Raw genomic sequence first — 17577 nt, forward strand, 5'->3', positions numbered from 1 at the left:
CTTTTTGTGAGCGTTTTCATTTTTCTCTTCCTCTGTCTTTCCCATATGTCTACTGCTCGCAGTACTTGAGGCAGAAAAATAAGTGCTGGTGCCATGCATCAAATTAAGCACTGCCTGGAATATCAAGTAACGACTTGTATTGCACATCACTATGTTTGTGAACTTGTTCTTTAACATTCTCTCTCCCCCTCATATATATATATATATATATATATATATATATATATATATATATATATATATATATATATATATATATTTACATATGTGTGTGTGTGTGTGTGTGTTAACTGAAATTTGGGGGGCATAGTACGTATGCGTATGCATAATCATAGTCGAGTAGCACCGATGAAACAATGAAAACATCAACAAAGAGGCAGCAAACTTTGTCTCTTTATTCAGTTACAAACAGCGATGAGCACACAATGGTGTTCTTGAGCCATGATTCAGTCTACTGGAGTTGTCTTTGCATTTAAGCAGCGATAACATACTATACAAGCTGTATTTGCATGCAAGGAAAGGGTGATACCCGTGTTACGGGATTAACAATAAAGAGATTCTTTTGCTTTCACAGTTGAGCACAAAACCACGCGAAATACACATAGATGAACTTGGCAGGGAGCGCTTCACATTAGCGTCGTTGCTATGATCTGAAACACAATTGGAGGCCTACTTTGTCCTCTGAGGGCAGGTGGTGGTGCCCAAGGGATTCGATGGAAGCTCTTTGCGTGGGTTTTACATTTTGCAATTCAGGCCGCATATGAACTGCAGAGGACACACAGCGTGTGGCATGGTGAACTCGCGCATTGCTTACATTGTCCTTCACAGATGTACACGTTTAGGGTAATCCGAACAGCATTTTGGAGTTCCTTATTCTTGGTAAGATTTCACAAGAAGCCACATGAGCAGGACAGTGATCAGGACGATCATGAAGTTGAGGAACAGCTCCTGTGTAGATCGCTCCATCGTTGCCACTGGTGGTGAGGTCTGAGGTCCAAGTCCTCAAAGAGTCCTTGAGCAGCAGTCAAGAGGCGGATGTTAGCTTTTCCTGCAGACGGGACAAAGCAATCACATAAAAAATGTATAAAAATCCAACAGTGCATCAAGTATTCAGAGCATAATTTTTAGATAATGCATGTGGTATAAAGTTTTCTCTTTGTATTCAAGTTTACTGTTAGTCTTGGTGAAATACAATATTTTAATTCTAGTTATTAAATCAGTGTTCTAACTTGTGGAAGCTGTTGGAACAAAAATTTTCACAGGTAGTCGGGGAACTCAGCTGCTGAATTTCCACATAAACACCTCACTACAAGTAGCAAAATTGCTGTCACACCAGTAACCGTGTATATTTGCCTTTCCAAAAACAGAAGTACATGAGAACCCAGTGAGGTTTAGTTGAAGAGACTTGCTCAAGGTATCGGGTAGAGCTCATTGCTGTCCAATGATCCTGGAAGAACAGAGCTTAAAGACAGATATTTCACCAGCCTTTGTGGGGAAGGCGACCTTTATCATGCACAGAGTTCTGCAATGGAATATTACCCCCCAGAGGTGGTATTTGTGGCTCTGTAACAGTTATGAATCCGGGTTGTTGGTGGTCTTTGCCAGAAATAAACATAATTGTTGTACTATTTTTGCCTAAATGTTTGCTAGGGCAGATAAGGGATCGTTCTGGTCATTACATTAGGAATAAGGCTCAGTGTTCTATGATATTCTGGTCCAAAACAAAGTACCATTTGGCCATGGTAACATGATTGATCACATTGGAGAAACGCGCAAAACACTTGTATGTCGAGGTCCTCTAGCAGCGTATGGAGGAGAATGCACTGGTCGGAAATGTAATAAGTGGTACCTTTTTCAATAGGTGTTTGAGATCACTGAAATGGCCTCTACAATTGGTACAGATGTTATTGAATTTGTTACATATAGGTGTAGTAATGCTCCCAATGGCCTGGCGGTGGCGGAGATCACAATCAGCCATGGCGGTGCTGCATGCAGCGCTCCCCTGTCAATTACAACCTCCTTCTCTGCCAGCCTTTTCATGGTGGTTTTAACGCCATGAAAAGGCTAGCGGAGAACAGGTGCAGGGGGCAATAGGGTGGCCCCTGCACTGCCCATACACTTGGCATGGGCAGTGCAGGGTCCCCTTCCTCAGCAGCATCGCAATGTTTACTGTCTTCTGTGTGGCTTCTGAACATTGTGAACCCTATTACGAGTTGGAGACAATGCTGCTGCCTGTTTCCCACTAGGATGGCGGGCGGACACCTCAGTTTCCCCCCGCCAGCCCAGCAGGATACTCTCAATGGGTCTGGCATGGAAGCAGTAAGTGTGGCGGCAATCTCCCCGTGGGACGTTCGGCAGATGGTGCAAACCGTCCTCCGAACTCCTAATGAGGCCTTCAGTGAGGTAAAATGTAATGGTTCACTATGTATCCTATCTTGTAACTGGGATGATTCATCAACCTTAGTACCCTTTATAATGTGAGGCATCAAAGCATGCCGTAGTTGCATGTGTTGATATTGTTCAGTGTCTGGTATTTAATACTTCCTCCTAAAAAACACTAACTAGGATCATCTCTTCACCTCATCAGACATCACCCATCTTGCTTACTCTAGTATTATCCCAGTCTTTTAATCCTTTAAGCGCGCCCAATTCTAATAATGTGTTGCTATACCAAAGGAAAGCGCTTTCAATAAAAGTCCACACAACCCAGAAGCCTTGTAGCTTCCTGCCATACTGTCACCACTTGTGGTGTATGTCGGTAATGTTCTGGGTGGCCAGCAGCTATATAGTATTGCTGGGCATCCCCTACTCTCCACTGCATGCCTGTCTATTTTAATCACGGCTTCGTCCTGAGGTGCAAACGCTTAGTAGGTAATGATTGTCAACTGTGTGGCCCATTAGTATTTTCTGGCATCAGGAAGGGCTATGATCCTGCCATACACCCACCTCATCAATTTAGTGAAAGCTGTATGTGGAATCTTGCCCATCCACAGAAATAAGTGAATTGCTGTCTCCAATTTCCTAAAGAAAATGGCTTGTATCCTAAACGGCATGTTTTGAAGTGTGTATAGCGGTTATATGTTGAAACCACGAGTGCTTCAAGCATCCATGGCTCACCAACGAGTTCGGAACAACTATCTCGTTGGTATCACTAATGCCTTTACCACGAATGCCTTTACAACTATTTTTCTTTGTAAAGGCATTCCTGGTAAAGGCATTAGTGATCAGCATGCACGGTTCCAGCATGCTTCCCTCCTAGCCCCCCACCCCTAAAAATTACCGCAACCCCCCACCCCCACAACCACCCCAACCCCCATCCCCAAAATTACCACAACCCCAGCCCCCCTCCCCTAAAACCTAAAGCACCCCAACCCCAAACCCACTCCTTAAACCTAAACCCTAACCCCCCACCCCCTCTAAACCCTAATCACCCCAAGCCCCCACCCCACCCCCAAAAACTAAAAATACCCCGAGTCCCCACCCGCCCCTAAAACCTAAAGCACCCCAACCCACCCCTAAAACCTAAACCCTGATCCCCCCATCCCCCTAAACCCTAATCACCCTGAGCCCCCCACCCCACCCCCAAAAAAACAGCCCCAGTCCCAGCCAAACATACCTCCTCCTTCACTGTGTCGACTCCCTTCTTCTGTGCCTTAACCACGCATGTACGTGGTTCACACATGCATGGTTAAGGCACGAAAACCAGGAAGTCGTGGAAAACGAAACCATTGTTTCGCTTTCGTTTTCCACGACTTCGTGGTTGAAGAGTCGCTGTTCCGGGTGTTTCCCCTGTATAGCATCTTGGGCAGGAAGATCATCTTAAGAATGGCTGCCCTGCCCAGTACTGACAAAGATAGAGCACGTCAGTGCTCCACATGTGCCCTAAGGGCCTGATGACGACTTACCCCCACGGGACCACCAAAGCCACGGGGAGGACACCAAGGCGGTGACGTTCCCCCGAGCCTATTACAATATTCCTGCTGGGCTGATCGGCTGGATATTTGTAATACACGTTCCCGCCGGGCTGACCAGTGGTAACAGTGCTATTGATATTGGTTTTGATCTCAATTCCCTTAAGGGAGCTGAGGCCAATATTGTAGCACTCCAGCACCCCCAGGATGTGCAAAGCAGACAGTGCACATTTTGGCTGTGCTGGTTGTTGGGGGGGTCTGCAATGCCCATTCCCATGGGCATGGGCAGTGCAGGTGCCCCCCATGAGGCCTCTGTCACTGGCTTTCCACCAGCCTTTACATGGCAGAGTCCCCACCATGAAAAGGCTGGCAGAAAGTAGGGTTGTAATCAACCAGTTAGCGCTGAGTGGAACGGAACCGTAAAATAGATATATTTCAAATTGACAACCACATTACGAAATTGGCGGTCCCACCGCAGGAACGCCAAACTCACAGGGAGGGCACCACTGCCATGGTGATGGCATCCACCCCTGCCCTATTACAATGTTCCTGCCAGTCTGACCACCAGGAACATTGCAATAGAGCATTCCCATGGGTCCGACCAGCAGGAACAGGGATACGAGATAGCACTTGGCTCGCTTAAAGGAGCCGAGTGCTATCTTGCAGCACAGAGGGAGCCAACCAGCACCCTTGGAATGCGCACTGTCTGCAAAGCAGACAGCGTGCATTCCGACCATGCTGAACAGGGGGGCCCTTGCACTGCCCACACCATGTGCAGTGCAGGGGCCCCCCTGTGGCCCCAGCACACCCTCACCACCAGCCTTTCCATGTTGGTGAAACTGACATGGAAAGGCTGGCAGTGAGGGGAGTTGTAATCAGCCATGCAGTGCTGAGTTCAGCCATATGGCTCAAGACCCTAAAGTGCCCCAGTGGTTGTTGTCCTGAGAGTGCTTGAGGTTAAATGTGTTGTAGGTTTCGGTTCATAATTTTTCAATTCATGGCTCATGTTGGTTTCGGGGACATACTTAAATTTTTAAGTCTACAGACATGACAAATTAGGTAACTTTGTACAGTATTTTTGAATCTATGTGGTCATTTCGTATGCATAATTTTTTTTTGTCTCTTGTGTGCTAATCTGTGCAATTTAACTATTAGTAAGTGCTCCTTTACTGTATTGCATTGTGTTCTGCAATCGTTTTCTCAGTGTACAAGACACAAGGTCAGGATATTGGTGTACATTCTGAAACTTAGTGATAGAAATAATGTCATTCACTCTCGTAGGTCTTATGGTGGCAGAGACTAAGCGGTCTCAGACACATTGAGCTTTTAGACATATAAGAGTGAGGAAGAAAGTGATATCTCATGTCCCATAGTGGCAGGCCTCATACTATGTCTGAATATATATATACATATAGGTTAAGAAAAATATCTCTCAACACTCTGGTGGCTATGATCAGAGGTGCACTGAACCATTTTCCCATAAGATCACTGAGTTATATTACAGCCTTCATTCTTAGCAAGTGCAAAATGTGTACTTCGGCGATATGTCAAAACTGAGAAACCATTAAAGAAGGCCATCGTGAAGGAAACACAATGTAAAAGGTATGAATGAAAGAATCGAAAATTAATGGGTTTTTTAAGTAGTAACAAAGTATATCTGATTTCGAAATGTATTTCACGTGTCCTTCTATGCCCTGTTAATGATTTCAGCATTAAAAGTCTAAGCCGGGGGTTAGGGATAGGATTAGTTTTATTGCTGTTAAAAGGGTTAGACTTTTATTATGGTTATATGAAAAATGAAGGTTATGACTATGGACCAAATTTGAAATAAGGCAGCGTTTAGGATTAGCTCAGATTTTAGATTGTGGGTTATCCTTAGAGCAAGGGTTAAAACTAGGTTCGGGGAAGGGTGTGTTGTGCTTGTGGTTATGTGAACGAGTTAAGATTAACCTAGAGCTAGTGTTAGTGTTATGTATAGGGATCTGGTTACTGTGAGATGTAGAGTTAGGGACTAGTAAAGGTTTTGGGAAAGGATTGTGGTAAAGGTAAGTTTTAGGGTTTCAAATAAGGAATGTTGTCAAGGTCTTTCTTAAATTTGGTATTCCTTATAACATTTTCCTCCTAATTGTCAGTGCATTGTAGCGTTCAATCTCTATGCAACTCTCTTCCCATAATCGTCTTTCCCTAAACTTATTTCTTTATTTATACATTCTTAATCATTGCAAAGATCTTCAGATGGTATGTTTAGTATCAATGGCCAATGCATAAAAAATGAAATAAATAATGGGAACAGTGTTATATGTTTTCCTCTAGATAGTCTTTGTGCCAGCTAGGGTTACTGCAATGGAAAATGAGTCATTTCCCATAAATCATAATGTATAATAGAGAAATACATATATTTTACGTTGAGAATAGTACGTTGCTTGCTATTGTGTATATAGTTTGCACTGAAATATACTTGGTGTGCTGAAATAAATATGTTGCATACTGAGAAGTATATGTTGTACATTAAAATGCAAATATTATGTTGAAATGTAGGTTGAAATAGGTTCATTATCAATCGATCAATGTATATTTCATACTCAGAATCTTACAAAAGTGTGTAGAAGTGCAAACATGATAAGAGGCATAGCTGCAGGTATATACCGAGAAATAATTGCTAATTCAACAGCACCTTCATACATGCAGTCCAGTTTCCTATGTATTCCGATGTGAAGTACTTGCATTGTACAAATACCACGGAGGTCTTTATTCTGAAGCTTCTATGCTACTTGTTAAGATACAAATGTATAAATGCTGAGACTAATATCGCGATAAATACTCTCTGCAAAAACAAGAATTTCAGCCCATCACCCTCTTCTTTCACAGGCACTGTCTGGTTAGGTACACAAGCTTTTCAAAAGTGGATTCTGCTTGCCTCTGCCAAATGACGTTTGCATCTTCCTAGAAGTGGGAAATGCGGCCCATCCAGAGGGGCTGAAATTTCAAACTTGAAGATGCCCCTGAAATGATTAGCAATTGGGCTTCTGCCCAGCTACCATCGACTGGACATACATACACTGAGCCCTGCTCCAGCGTTTATAAGAGCTACACTGGCACAGACCTGAGCAGACATTGTTGAAGTGTTCCTGGACCTGGAGCTGTAGACCACCCATTTCCCTGGACTGGGAATAAGCTCTCGTGAGCTGGGTCCTGTGATGTTCTACCAGCTTTGCCTTGCTGATGCTACCACTGCTGCCTTACATGAGTTCAAGCCACAGCCTACCAGACTCCAGAGGAAGCTGACCAGAGCACCTAGGTTTTCTCTTTACTTCTAACAGAGGTTGGATGTTAACTGAACAAACCCTTCGCTAGAAGGTGAGCAACTTGGAGTGATGACTGCCTGGACAGCACATGCCCCTTTGTTAACATTTGTTAACCTTTTAATCCCCCTGGCACCCCCCCCCTCTATTTCATTCCAGCACTCTGTTTAATTCAAGTACTCACTAGCCGTCATCTGCTGTGAAATTGAGTATGGACCCATCACCAACCTCAGTGGTCTAGGAGCCAGAAGAATTGTCCCTGAGCCCTACTTGAGGGCACCTTGCCTTTGCAAAGGCACCACTGGCAGCCTCGAATTCACATCCAGAGCTTTAGGATGGTCAGGGAAGGTAAGACATGCCCACCTTGCCCCCCACTCTGCAATTATAGTTGTCATGATCAATAACTGAGTACCTGATTGTGAGCAAAACTAGGGTCATCCGAGCCATTCGCAGGGGATGAGAGTCTTTTGTTTCCTATGAGGGAGAGCTGTAAAACAAGCATTATGAACAGTGGTTTGTGGTCACACTCACACTCGTGATCTCAAACAGCTTGAGATATTCTCCCATAGCATAGGACTGGCCATTGTATACTGGGAAAGGTAATGGCGATATTTGGTTTGTGTGCAACTTTGGTTTTCAGTGTTGATATTTTGTGTTGTATGTGTGATTTATTGCAGTTTGGTTTACTTTTTATTTTGTATATATATTTTCAAACTTTATTAAAGTGTGCTTTTAACTAAGTAAAAGCTCTGATTGGATATTAAATCTTTATTAAAACTGTAAGCATTGCGGTTATAGACACAGACTACCCATATGCATATCAAACTTGGTCCTGCACCAGTTGTAAAATTCCAGACCAAACTGCAGCTTAATGTTATCAGCAGGAGATAGATATATAGGAGATGAGCCTTGTAATATCATTGTTTTTCTGGAAGCAAATAAAACCCTATGGGCCCAATAGTAAGGTACAAATGCATAAAGTGCTAAGACCCCAAAGGATTATGGGGCATACTTAAGAGCCCTTAGCGCCTCCTTGCGCAACATTAGCATCATTATTTTTTTATGCTAACGTGGCCCAACAAGGCCAAAATCCCTGCGCCATATTTACAAAGTGGCGCAATGCTTGCATTGCGCCACTTTGTACCCCTTTGTGCTACATTATGCCTGCACCAGGCTTTATGTGTGCAAAGGGGTTGTCCCCACGTTAGGGGGGGCGAAAAAATTGCGCAAGGAAATCTAACAGATTTCCTTGCATCATTTTTTCAGGCACTTTTAACACCTGCTCAGAGCAGGCGTTAAAAGGGGGCACACCATTGTTTACAATGGGCCCCTATGTACTCTGCAGGAGTAGTGCCAAACTTTTGGTGCTACTCCTGCAGAGTACATCAATAGCGTCATAAAAAATGACGCTATTGCCCCCTACCCTGCGCCATGGTGCACCATATTTTAAATACGGCGCACACATGGTGGAGGTAGGGGGGTGGTAAATGGTGCAAGAAAAGTGGCGCTGCACTGTATGCAATGTCATGTTTCTTTAATATGCCCCTATGTGTTTTTGTGAACTAATGAAGGAATTTGTTTGGAGCCGTTTGGCATACTGGCTTAACTCAAGGGCGGGATAAAAGCAGAGCACAGAGGTAGAGAGGAAAAAACTTTCAACTTCCACCATGTGGTTAGAGGATGAATTAAATGTTCTGACCACATACAAGACAAGATAATTATTTTGCAGTCTAAGTGCTTGATAGAGGTTACTATGTGAGTGTGCAGTTAACAAGAAATACCCTCCTATGAACATCAAAATGGCAATGATCACTTAAGCCATATTCAAGACTAGGGATTTCAAAACGTTGTGGCGAATTGTACTGGAGCAGTTTTAATCAGTACTCGCCCTCGCTATTAAGAGATAATGTTCAGGAGGACATGAAGATTGAGCACTTTCTGTGCCAGCTGGAGGGAAACCGAGGCGCGAGCAGTACACATTCTTTCCACAGGTCTACTAGCCTTACAAAATTCCTGAAGTTTAGACGTTGCCTTCACAGAAGCTGCTGCTGATGTGCCATGAACAGGCTAATATGTTATATTTTCGCGAATATTGTCACCCATAAGTAGAGAATTCCAAGAATCATTTTCCATAGCTCTGCAGTCACGAGAGTGAATGTGGGAGGACAGCTGCAGAGTCACTCACTTGGGACCATCTGTGATAAGTAGACATTTTCTCTTCTTACAGTCACCAGGGGCCTGAAGTGTTTTTTCAGATTATTTCAATTGCATCTTAGAACTGGTTTCTAATGTAGTGTCTTATTTTTTCTGTTGATTAATACTGCCTTTGGTATTCAGATCTGCATCTTCCTGGTCATTTCAAGCCCAGTTTGAAGAAGACATTGGAAGTATCATATGCCATAAGTTGATGTGGTTGTAGCAATTCAGTAACTGTTTGATTCAAAGATTCCCCCGGTGCGCTAATGGGCCACAGTGGCCTTTTGAGGTGGGTGGTAGGGCCCTCAGGGACCTGAGGGATGTGATGAGGGTGAGGACAGCTTTTTTTTTAGAAGAGGAGAATGACAGAGGTGGCAAAGGGCATCGCTGGAGACACAGGTGTTTTTCGTTAGCAATGGGACTTAAATAGGGGCCGAGGACAAAAAGACATAAGTATGTTTTGTTGGGAGAAGACCTATAATGTACTCGAAGGAGGACTACATCACTGAGAACAAATATGTTGTTTGGCTGGATGAGGATGGGTAATAGTGGGACAGAAGTATGTTTGTATGAGAGAGTGATATAAGGGAAGAGAAAGAGACGGGAAGGATGGACCACGGTGTTGGGGTGGGGAGTGGTAGAGAGGCTTTGAAAGTAACAAGAGATACTAATGTTATGTATGATAAGGGTGGGTCCCCATTACCGACCCTTGTACTGCACTGCTTGCTAATGGTGATAGTTCAGGAGGAAGGCTGGAGTTTCTTCAGAAGTGGTGTAGCCAATATAGAGTTGAGGAGGTACTAAAAAACCACCACTCATGGCTGTCATCCTCTACCAAAAAAAGCTGTCTTCAGCCTCATCACACTGCTCAGCTCCCTGATGGCCCTATCCACCCACCTCAAGAGGCCACTGTGGGTCCTCCCTATTATTGCATCTAGGAAATCGTTGAATCAAACGGTTACTGAATAGTTACAGTGGCGTCCACTTACGGGATATGATACTTTGAACCTCTTCTTTGGATCTGGAGTTGAAATGACCAGGCAAAAATACAACTGAAATCCAATGACAGGATTAATCAACAGTAAAAAAAGAATACACTACATTAGAAACAAATTACAAGATGCAATTGAAATCATCTGGAAAATCCTCTGAACACATGGTCACAGTGAGGAGGAAAAATGTCTTCTTGTCACAGCTGCTCCCAAGCGGGAGATTCAGCAGCTGTCCTCCCCCCGCTAACCTCACCAGCGGCACTGTGGAAGAACCTTGCTTCTGCCTGCTGGCAGGCGGTGGGAATGCTGTTTTCCAATACTCCAATTACGCACTAATGTTATTCAGTTGGGCAGCTGTATGAGGCAAAGGCCAGATGTAATGTAAACTACTGAAGTAGTCTTCTAAATTTAGACGTTTAATGTTTGGAAGTATTCTGTCATGTTTGGAAGTATTCTGTCTCAATTTGGAAAATTTGATGTTTCTGTTAGAATGCTACCAGGTATGATCAGCCAACCGACTCACTGCACCTGTATTTTCTGTACAAAGGTCGCCTCTATGGCATAAGTGGAGTCCTTAAGTTTGGTTATTTGTTCACTGACATATGTTGACAAGGTGGACCCTCATTCCTAAGTCAGAACTTTCCAGGGCAACATTGCCCTCTTAGCAGCAGATCAGCAGTTCCTATTACCCATCAGCTGTCTAGTTCATATTCGATGTTTGCTGTGACTTTTGACTTTATTCACTGGTCTTCTTTGGTTTAAACCATGAGGAATGCTTGGACTGGACTAACACTATAACAGGGATATTTTTTTAATTAAAGTGTAACTTGTCTCGGCTTTAATTTCTAAATACCAACCCCACGGTTGTGCATTCGCCTTTCTGGGAATTGGTAAACTGTTGTCCAATGCGTCCACAGGTTAAAGCTGCTCATTCAGATCGGTGAATGCAGAATGTCATGTTCAATCTATGTGTGAAGCTAAACTAACTCTTAATTATGTCCTTTACCAGTTGAAGGAGAAAAGACCGAAACATTCTCCAGGAATTCTATATCTCATGCATGCATTATTAGTGAGACTGTAATTAAACAATTCAAATTACAGGAAATAGGAAAATAGTTTTTGAAAAAGTACATACTTTCTGATTTTTAAAACAAGTTTCTAAGGCAGCTTGCACAGCAGATGGAACAAACACGGCCATGATAAAATTCTTGAGTGTGCAGGTTTGAATAAAAGAGAAACGTTGTTCTGTCCATGGTGGCTCAGTGGACGAGCCCTCCTGTCCAGGAGTCAGTGTTCGACCTCCTAATCACAGCTTCAGATCACGGCGGGTCAAGAGAGAAAGTACCATTGAGTTGGGTAACAATAAACATCTGCTATCCAGCTCCAAGCTTCCCCTAGAGGTGAACATGCGCTTTACAAAAGCACTGTACCTTTGCTAGGGATGTTAAGCTCTTGGCATGATACCCAGTGTGGTACAACGCCCCCTACAACGTGGTAAATTGGACTAAGTCACAGTAAGCAGATGGTGCAGCTGTGAATCGTGTTTCTCCTGCTTCCTATAGAAGGAAGGTTATATGGTACAGTTTGAAGCTTTAGATGAGAGCATTTTGTCTGACTGCATACCCTCGCAGACCATTCACCCCTTCCCAGCAGACCACGCTGACCCGAGCCCACTGTCACAACATGCACTGAGCACAAAAATGACCCCATGAACAGTGCTTTAAATGGGCCGGTACTCTCCGGTACTGAGTACCGGCACTTTTTTATTTTGAGAGGGAGAGTACCGGCATATCTCAAGAAAAACGTAATACTTTTAATTGGAGAGTACCGGCACTTCTCAGAAACAAGCAGGTACTCTGGTACAGAGTACCTGCAGTTCTATTTTTCCATTTAAAGCACTGCCCATGAGTTTAGCATAAAGTAGTTTCACTCACAAACATGCTTCAGCATTTAGCGCCTTCTTAAGCAGCCCGCAAAACCCTCGCTTCAAATGTGCAGTATGTTTAAAGTGAATCGGCTGGAGCTCAGAGAGGTGGACGTTACCTGGAGAGGATGTCCGGTGCGTCTGCCTTCGAGCCCCCAGGCCACAGTGGACTCTCTGGCCCTCCTCGGTTTGCCCTGTCTTGCTGCCAGAGCGGTGTGGATTCTAAATCCGTGTCATGGAGCTGAAGTAGATGGAGGAGGGGAGCAAGACGTGAACTGGCACGAAATCTGATGAGCTCGATGAAGATTAAAAAAAGCACGAGGTAGGTTAGATTTTTGGAGCGCTCCGGCGAGCGCTTGCTACGGAGACTGAGTTACCTAGCGCGGTGCCTGTACGGAGACTGAGTTACCTAGCGCGGTGCCTGAGGTGCGCTTATGATAAGAGGCCCAATGCCTTTCATGCACATTTCGAATGTTAGGCCTAAGGGTGGAAACCTCTAATTCCATGTTTTATGCATAGCCACTAAGGGGCGCAAGCCACGTAACACTTTACAACTGGTATTTAAACAACATATTTACAATGATTTTCAAAGCGAAACTTCAGCTCCCAAAATGCAACATTTCGCAATGGTAAAAATAACATAACCGTCTGGAAATGTCACACATGATATGCAATCATTTGATTCTCTGCTTTCATTTTTGGGGCGCAAGCGGCAACCTGCACATTCATTGCGACTTTCAGCTTTTTATCGTTCATGTTTCTCCAGCACACAAGCTGCCTTTGTTGGCCACCGACTTCCTGCGGCCCACAAGCCCAACATCGATTTCCCTTCCCAGGATTAGGGTTTCAATGGGGCAGCTTTCCCACCGGGCCTGTAGTCAAAAGAAACCACCCACCCGCCAATGTTCTGTTGTGATCAGGTGTCAGGAACACACTGTACTGCAGACTTTAATACATCATATCCTGCTGCTCATGCCAGTGTCCAGGCCCTTGGAATTCCACAACTGCACACACAGTTGCACACACATTTCCCATAGCCTTGATGGGCGCCAACAGCAGAGCTGATTGGATGTGCAAGACAAGATGGTATTTCGGGGCTTTGACATTGTTAACATTTAGGGGTGGGCAGAAGTAGGCTGTTCTGCCCCTGTGGTTCCAGCAGCACTGCCCTTGCTACCCCAAAACCTAGGGATCTTGAAGGCAGAAATAGAAAATAACAAGCATTGGAAAACCCAGAAGGACTGACATTATCTTCCGAACGTTTCACGTTGGCAGTGCTTGCTTTATGAGTATGTTTGTATGACGACAAAGATGTGTGGCACGTGAGTGGCCCCTTAGCAGTATTTAGGCACTACTAGTCCCTCATCTAATAAAACAAGCATTGTCTAAAACAATCTAAATCTCTCTCTCTCTCTCATATTTTCATTGGACAGCAAACAGGCCCCAGCGTCAAAATAAAAGTGGCCCCCAATTGCTAAAAAGTGGCCCATGTTTGCAAATTTGGGCAGTTTTGAATTTGTAAAGGCACACTGTGTAAGTGTTTTGTAAAGTGTGAAATACTATATGGATTTGAGCTTGCTATAGGTAATGTTTGTTTTAAAATCAGGGAATTCAACATTAGAAACCCGCCCAGCAAACCATAAAACAAGCCCACAAAAACGGCCCATGAACTGACCTGTCAGATCAACCTATGAAGCGCAGCTTGATTGTCCTATAGGTTAGTTCGACACTGTGCTCAGCCTCTTTTTCGGTTGGGGGGACATACTGGGAGGGGTGGGCACTCTTTTTACTATTCACAAGTCTTCACATCAGGGATGACTACCGTTAGAAATGGGGTTTCTGGTTGGCTAGGGTATGCACCTAAGCAAGGCAGAACCTACCCATTCTAGTGTGGGCGAGTGAGTTACCCACCCAGAAGAACCCCTGCTCACCCCCTTGGTAGCTTGGCACGAGCAGTCAGGCCTAACCCGGAGGCAATGTGTAAAGCGTTTGCACAACACACACAACACATGTGACACACTATCCCCACCACAAAGGAAACACATCACCATGCTATATAAAAATAAACTATATTGCACACAGCCTCATTAGACCAAACACAACAGGTCAGTAATGCCCTGCTACCCAAGCAGATGTCAGAACATCACACAGTACTGTTACTCCACCAAGACCAGCAGTATTCACCTAAAACACATGTTACTGATTATTCTGCAACCTGAGCAGTAGTCAGGAAAACATTACTGAAGAACTGCACTTGTCATAAAATCATCATAGATGCCCATAAAAGGAACATTAGGAAATTCATGGCAAGTCATAGAAGGCACATCATCTTAAATGCCCATAAAGAGGAACCTTAGAAAATACATGGCACGTCTTAGAAGACACATGTTATCACTATTGCGTGGTTCCCAGTAAAGACATACTCACAGATGTCTATGAGATTACCAGAGTCTCCAAAAGGAGGTGGGGGGGCTCGGGCTTGTACCAGCCTCCTAACTAGGGCTGCCAGGCCTCCCGTGACAACAGGGACGCCTGTGTTATGCTCCTGGAGCTCCTCCGCCCCTATCCAACAAGCGGGTTGGAGGGGTGCCAGCAGGAGTGGGGGACCTCCTGTGAGGTTTCCCTTCCCACCCGTGAACCAGAAAATCACCCAGCGGTGGTTAAGCGAGGACGGGGGGACCTCTGTCGAGGTTGCCACCCCGCTTGTGACCACAACCAAACAAACAGCCTGCTGGGGGGATGCCTCCTGGCTCGGGCCCCTCCATAAGCTCACAGGGGTCCCCTGTTGCTCTTTGGAGCTGGGGGAACACACCCACAATCCTCCAGCGAGCGGGAGGCTCGCAGAGGAGTCCCTGCAACTGCAGTGTCGCTACAGGTGTTGGCCAGTCCTCTACTGGGGCCATGGCGGTGAAATACACCAAAGGCAGGTCCTGTCAGTGCCCCGGGGGCACTCCTTACAGCGCGCGTCTCCCCGGAGGTACTGGTAGGAGCACAGTTATTCCAATCTTCACCTTCTCGTGCCCCGGGGGCACTGGGAAACACACATTTGAGACGCTCTCAAGGAATCTGGGCTGCAGTGGTGATTTTCCTCACACAAGGGAATAAAGAGAGCGCTCTCACGGCGCTTAGTAATTAAAACAAAAAACACGCTCCATGCACTTTCGTATATATATATATAAAAAAAAGGCACTCTGAAGGCGCTAGGTGAAGCAAAGACAAGCACTCAGCTCCACACAGGGCTTCTACATCTGGCGCCATCCTCACACTAGGAATCCAACAGATGCAGGGGCAGGGGGCACAGCACCTAGCCCCTGGGGGACATAAACAAAGCACAGGGTGGCAGGGCCCAGCAACGGCCAGCACAAAGGGGATGCAGTCAGTGGCAGTTCCTCCTGGTGACCCAGCAGATCACAGGTCAGCACACCAGCAGCAGTCCAAGGTGGTTCCTGGTGAGTCCCTCCAGCAGCGTTGTGTACAGTTCCAAGTATGTTTCTTGTGTGTTTTTATGGGGAGGAATTCTCTGTGACTTATACTCAGTTTTGCAAACCATTTTCAATGAGGAAGAGAGGAGGTTCCAACCAGTTACAACTGGTTCTAGGAGTGTCCCCTCTCTCCTTCAGCACAGGCTGCAGACATCAGTTGGGGGTGAACGAGCCGTTTGTGTGAGGCTAGGACACAGCCTTCACAGATGCAAGTGTGCCTGCCTCCCCTTCTCTCAGCCCAGGAAGACCATTCTATATGTAGATGCACCTCTGTGACACCTCCACTCTCCCTGTGTACAGGCTGTCTGAAAAGTATGCACAAAGCCCAGCTGTCACTCTGCCCAGATGTGGATTGGAGTCAAGCTAAAAAACACCAGAGCCATAAGCACAGAGAAATGCTCACTTTCTAGAAGTGGCATTTCTATAATGGTGATAAAAAATCCACCTACACCAGTAAGCAACATTTCTCACCACCATTACAACCATAACAAACATGCCTACACTACCCCTCATAAATCAAACAATACCCCCTAGAAAGAAGGCAAGGCATTTCTAATGCAATTCTATGAGAAGGCAGCACTCACAGCAGTGAGAAACCAAATAGGCTGTTTGTCACTACTAGGACAGGCCATGCAACTAGTCACATGTCCTGCCTTCTACATACATAGCACCCTCCCTATAGGGCTAGCTAGAGCCTACCTTAGGGGTGACTTACATGTAGTAAAAGGGGAGTTCTGGGCCTGGCAATTAAATTTAAATGCCAGGTCCCTGTGGCAGTAAATTGTGTACAGAGGCCCTGCGCTAGCAGGCCTGAGACAGGTTTGAAAGGCTACTTCTGTGGGTGGCGCAAGCTGCGCTGCAGGCCCACTAGTAGCATTTAATTTAAAGGCCCTGGGTATAGGGATACCACTGTACAAGGGACTTACAGGTAAATTAAGTGTGCCAATCAGGTATAAGCCAATCATACTAAGTTTACAAGGGAGAGCACATGCACTTTAGCACTGATTAGCAGTGCTAAAGTGACCAGAGTCATAATGTCAGCCAAAAAGGGGGGAGAAGGCAAAAAGTTTGGGGAATGACCCTGTAAAAATGGCCAGGTCCAACAACAACAATCTTTCAGATATATTGTTACGAATTTTTATTGCAATCAAGAAAACAAAAAACCCGTTTTGACCCTTTGGTCTTGGTCACGACCTCTGAGAGAATACAGTGTCATCCATTAGTCAATGTCCAACCTGGGGAGTGATGAATATGGAATAATCCATCAATGACCATGGAATGTGCTGAATTGAGAGAAAAAAAGGTGTTAAAAAAAAAGCATGACAATTTAAATATGGCAAGAAAAAGGAACAAATGTGGCTGCCTGTTCTTGTATACAAACCGTGCCACACATGTCCACATGTGTGAAAAGGTAAAAAATGGCTATTCTAACAAACAAAATGCAGAAAAAAAGAGATAAGGAAACTCTTAAAAAGTTTAAAAGTAAGCATCTACGCCTGCCTTGAATCTGTGCTGATGATGCATTATAAATATACATATGTAACTCTATAAGTATACATGTACCACAAACACATAATGACATGCTAGATGAACACTGTTACGAAAAAGTTTATTAAAATATATCAAAACGTACAGGGCCGTCTGCACCGCTCCATTTACTGTTCATTGCACAAAATAACACTCAGCCACTGACATTGTTACATAAGGCCTCATTATGAGGCTGGCGGTCTTAAGAGCACCAGCCTCGCGGTGGTGGTCAGGACCACCACA

General features: G+C 44.8%; 1 protein-coding gene and 1 long non-coding RNA gene across 2 annotated transcripts in view; one reads left to right on the forward strand and one right to left on the reverse strand.

Moving 5' to 3' along the window:
* Nucleotides 1–373: 373 nt before the first annotated feature.
* LOC138248615 (sarcolipin) lies at nucleotides 374–12597 on the reverse strand. Its single transcript, XM_069202332.1, has 2 exons — nucleotides 12445–12597; nucleotides 374–1048 (listed from the first exon to the last, which is right to left on the reverse strand). Exon 2 carries the CDS (start codon nucleotides 964–966, stop codon nucleotides 871–873), a length of 96 nt encoding a protein of 31 aa, XP_069058433.1. The 5' UTR covers nucleotides 967–1048; nucleotides 12445–12597; the 3' UTR covers nucleotides 374–870.
* LOC138248616 (uncharacterized) overlaps nucleotides 7021–17577 on the forward strand; it is a 223506-nt gene continuing 212949 nt past the window's right edge. Inside the window, exons 1-2 of the long non-coding RNA XR_011194610.1 lie at nucleotides 7021–7268; nucleotides 7373–7561. This is a non-coding gene — a long non-coding RNA (uncharacterized lncRNA). The remainder of the gene's footprint in view (nucleotides 7269–7372; nucleotides 7562–17577) is intronic.

This window comes from Pleurodeles waltl, chromosome 8, assembly GCF_031143425.1.
Source record: "Pleurodeles waltl isolate 20211129_DDA chromosome 8, aPleWal1.hap1.20221129, whole genome shotgun sequence".
Lineage (NCBI taxonomy): Eukaryota > Metazoa > Chordata > Amphibia > Caudata > Salamandridae > Pleurodeles > Pleurodeles waltl.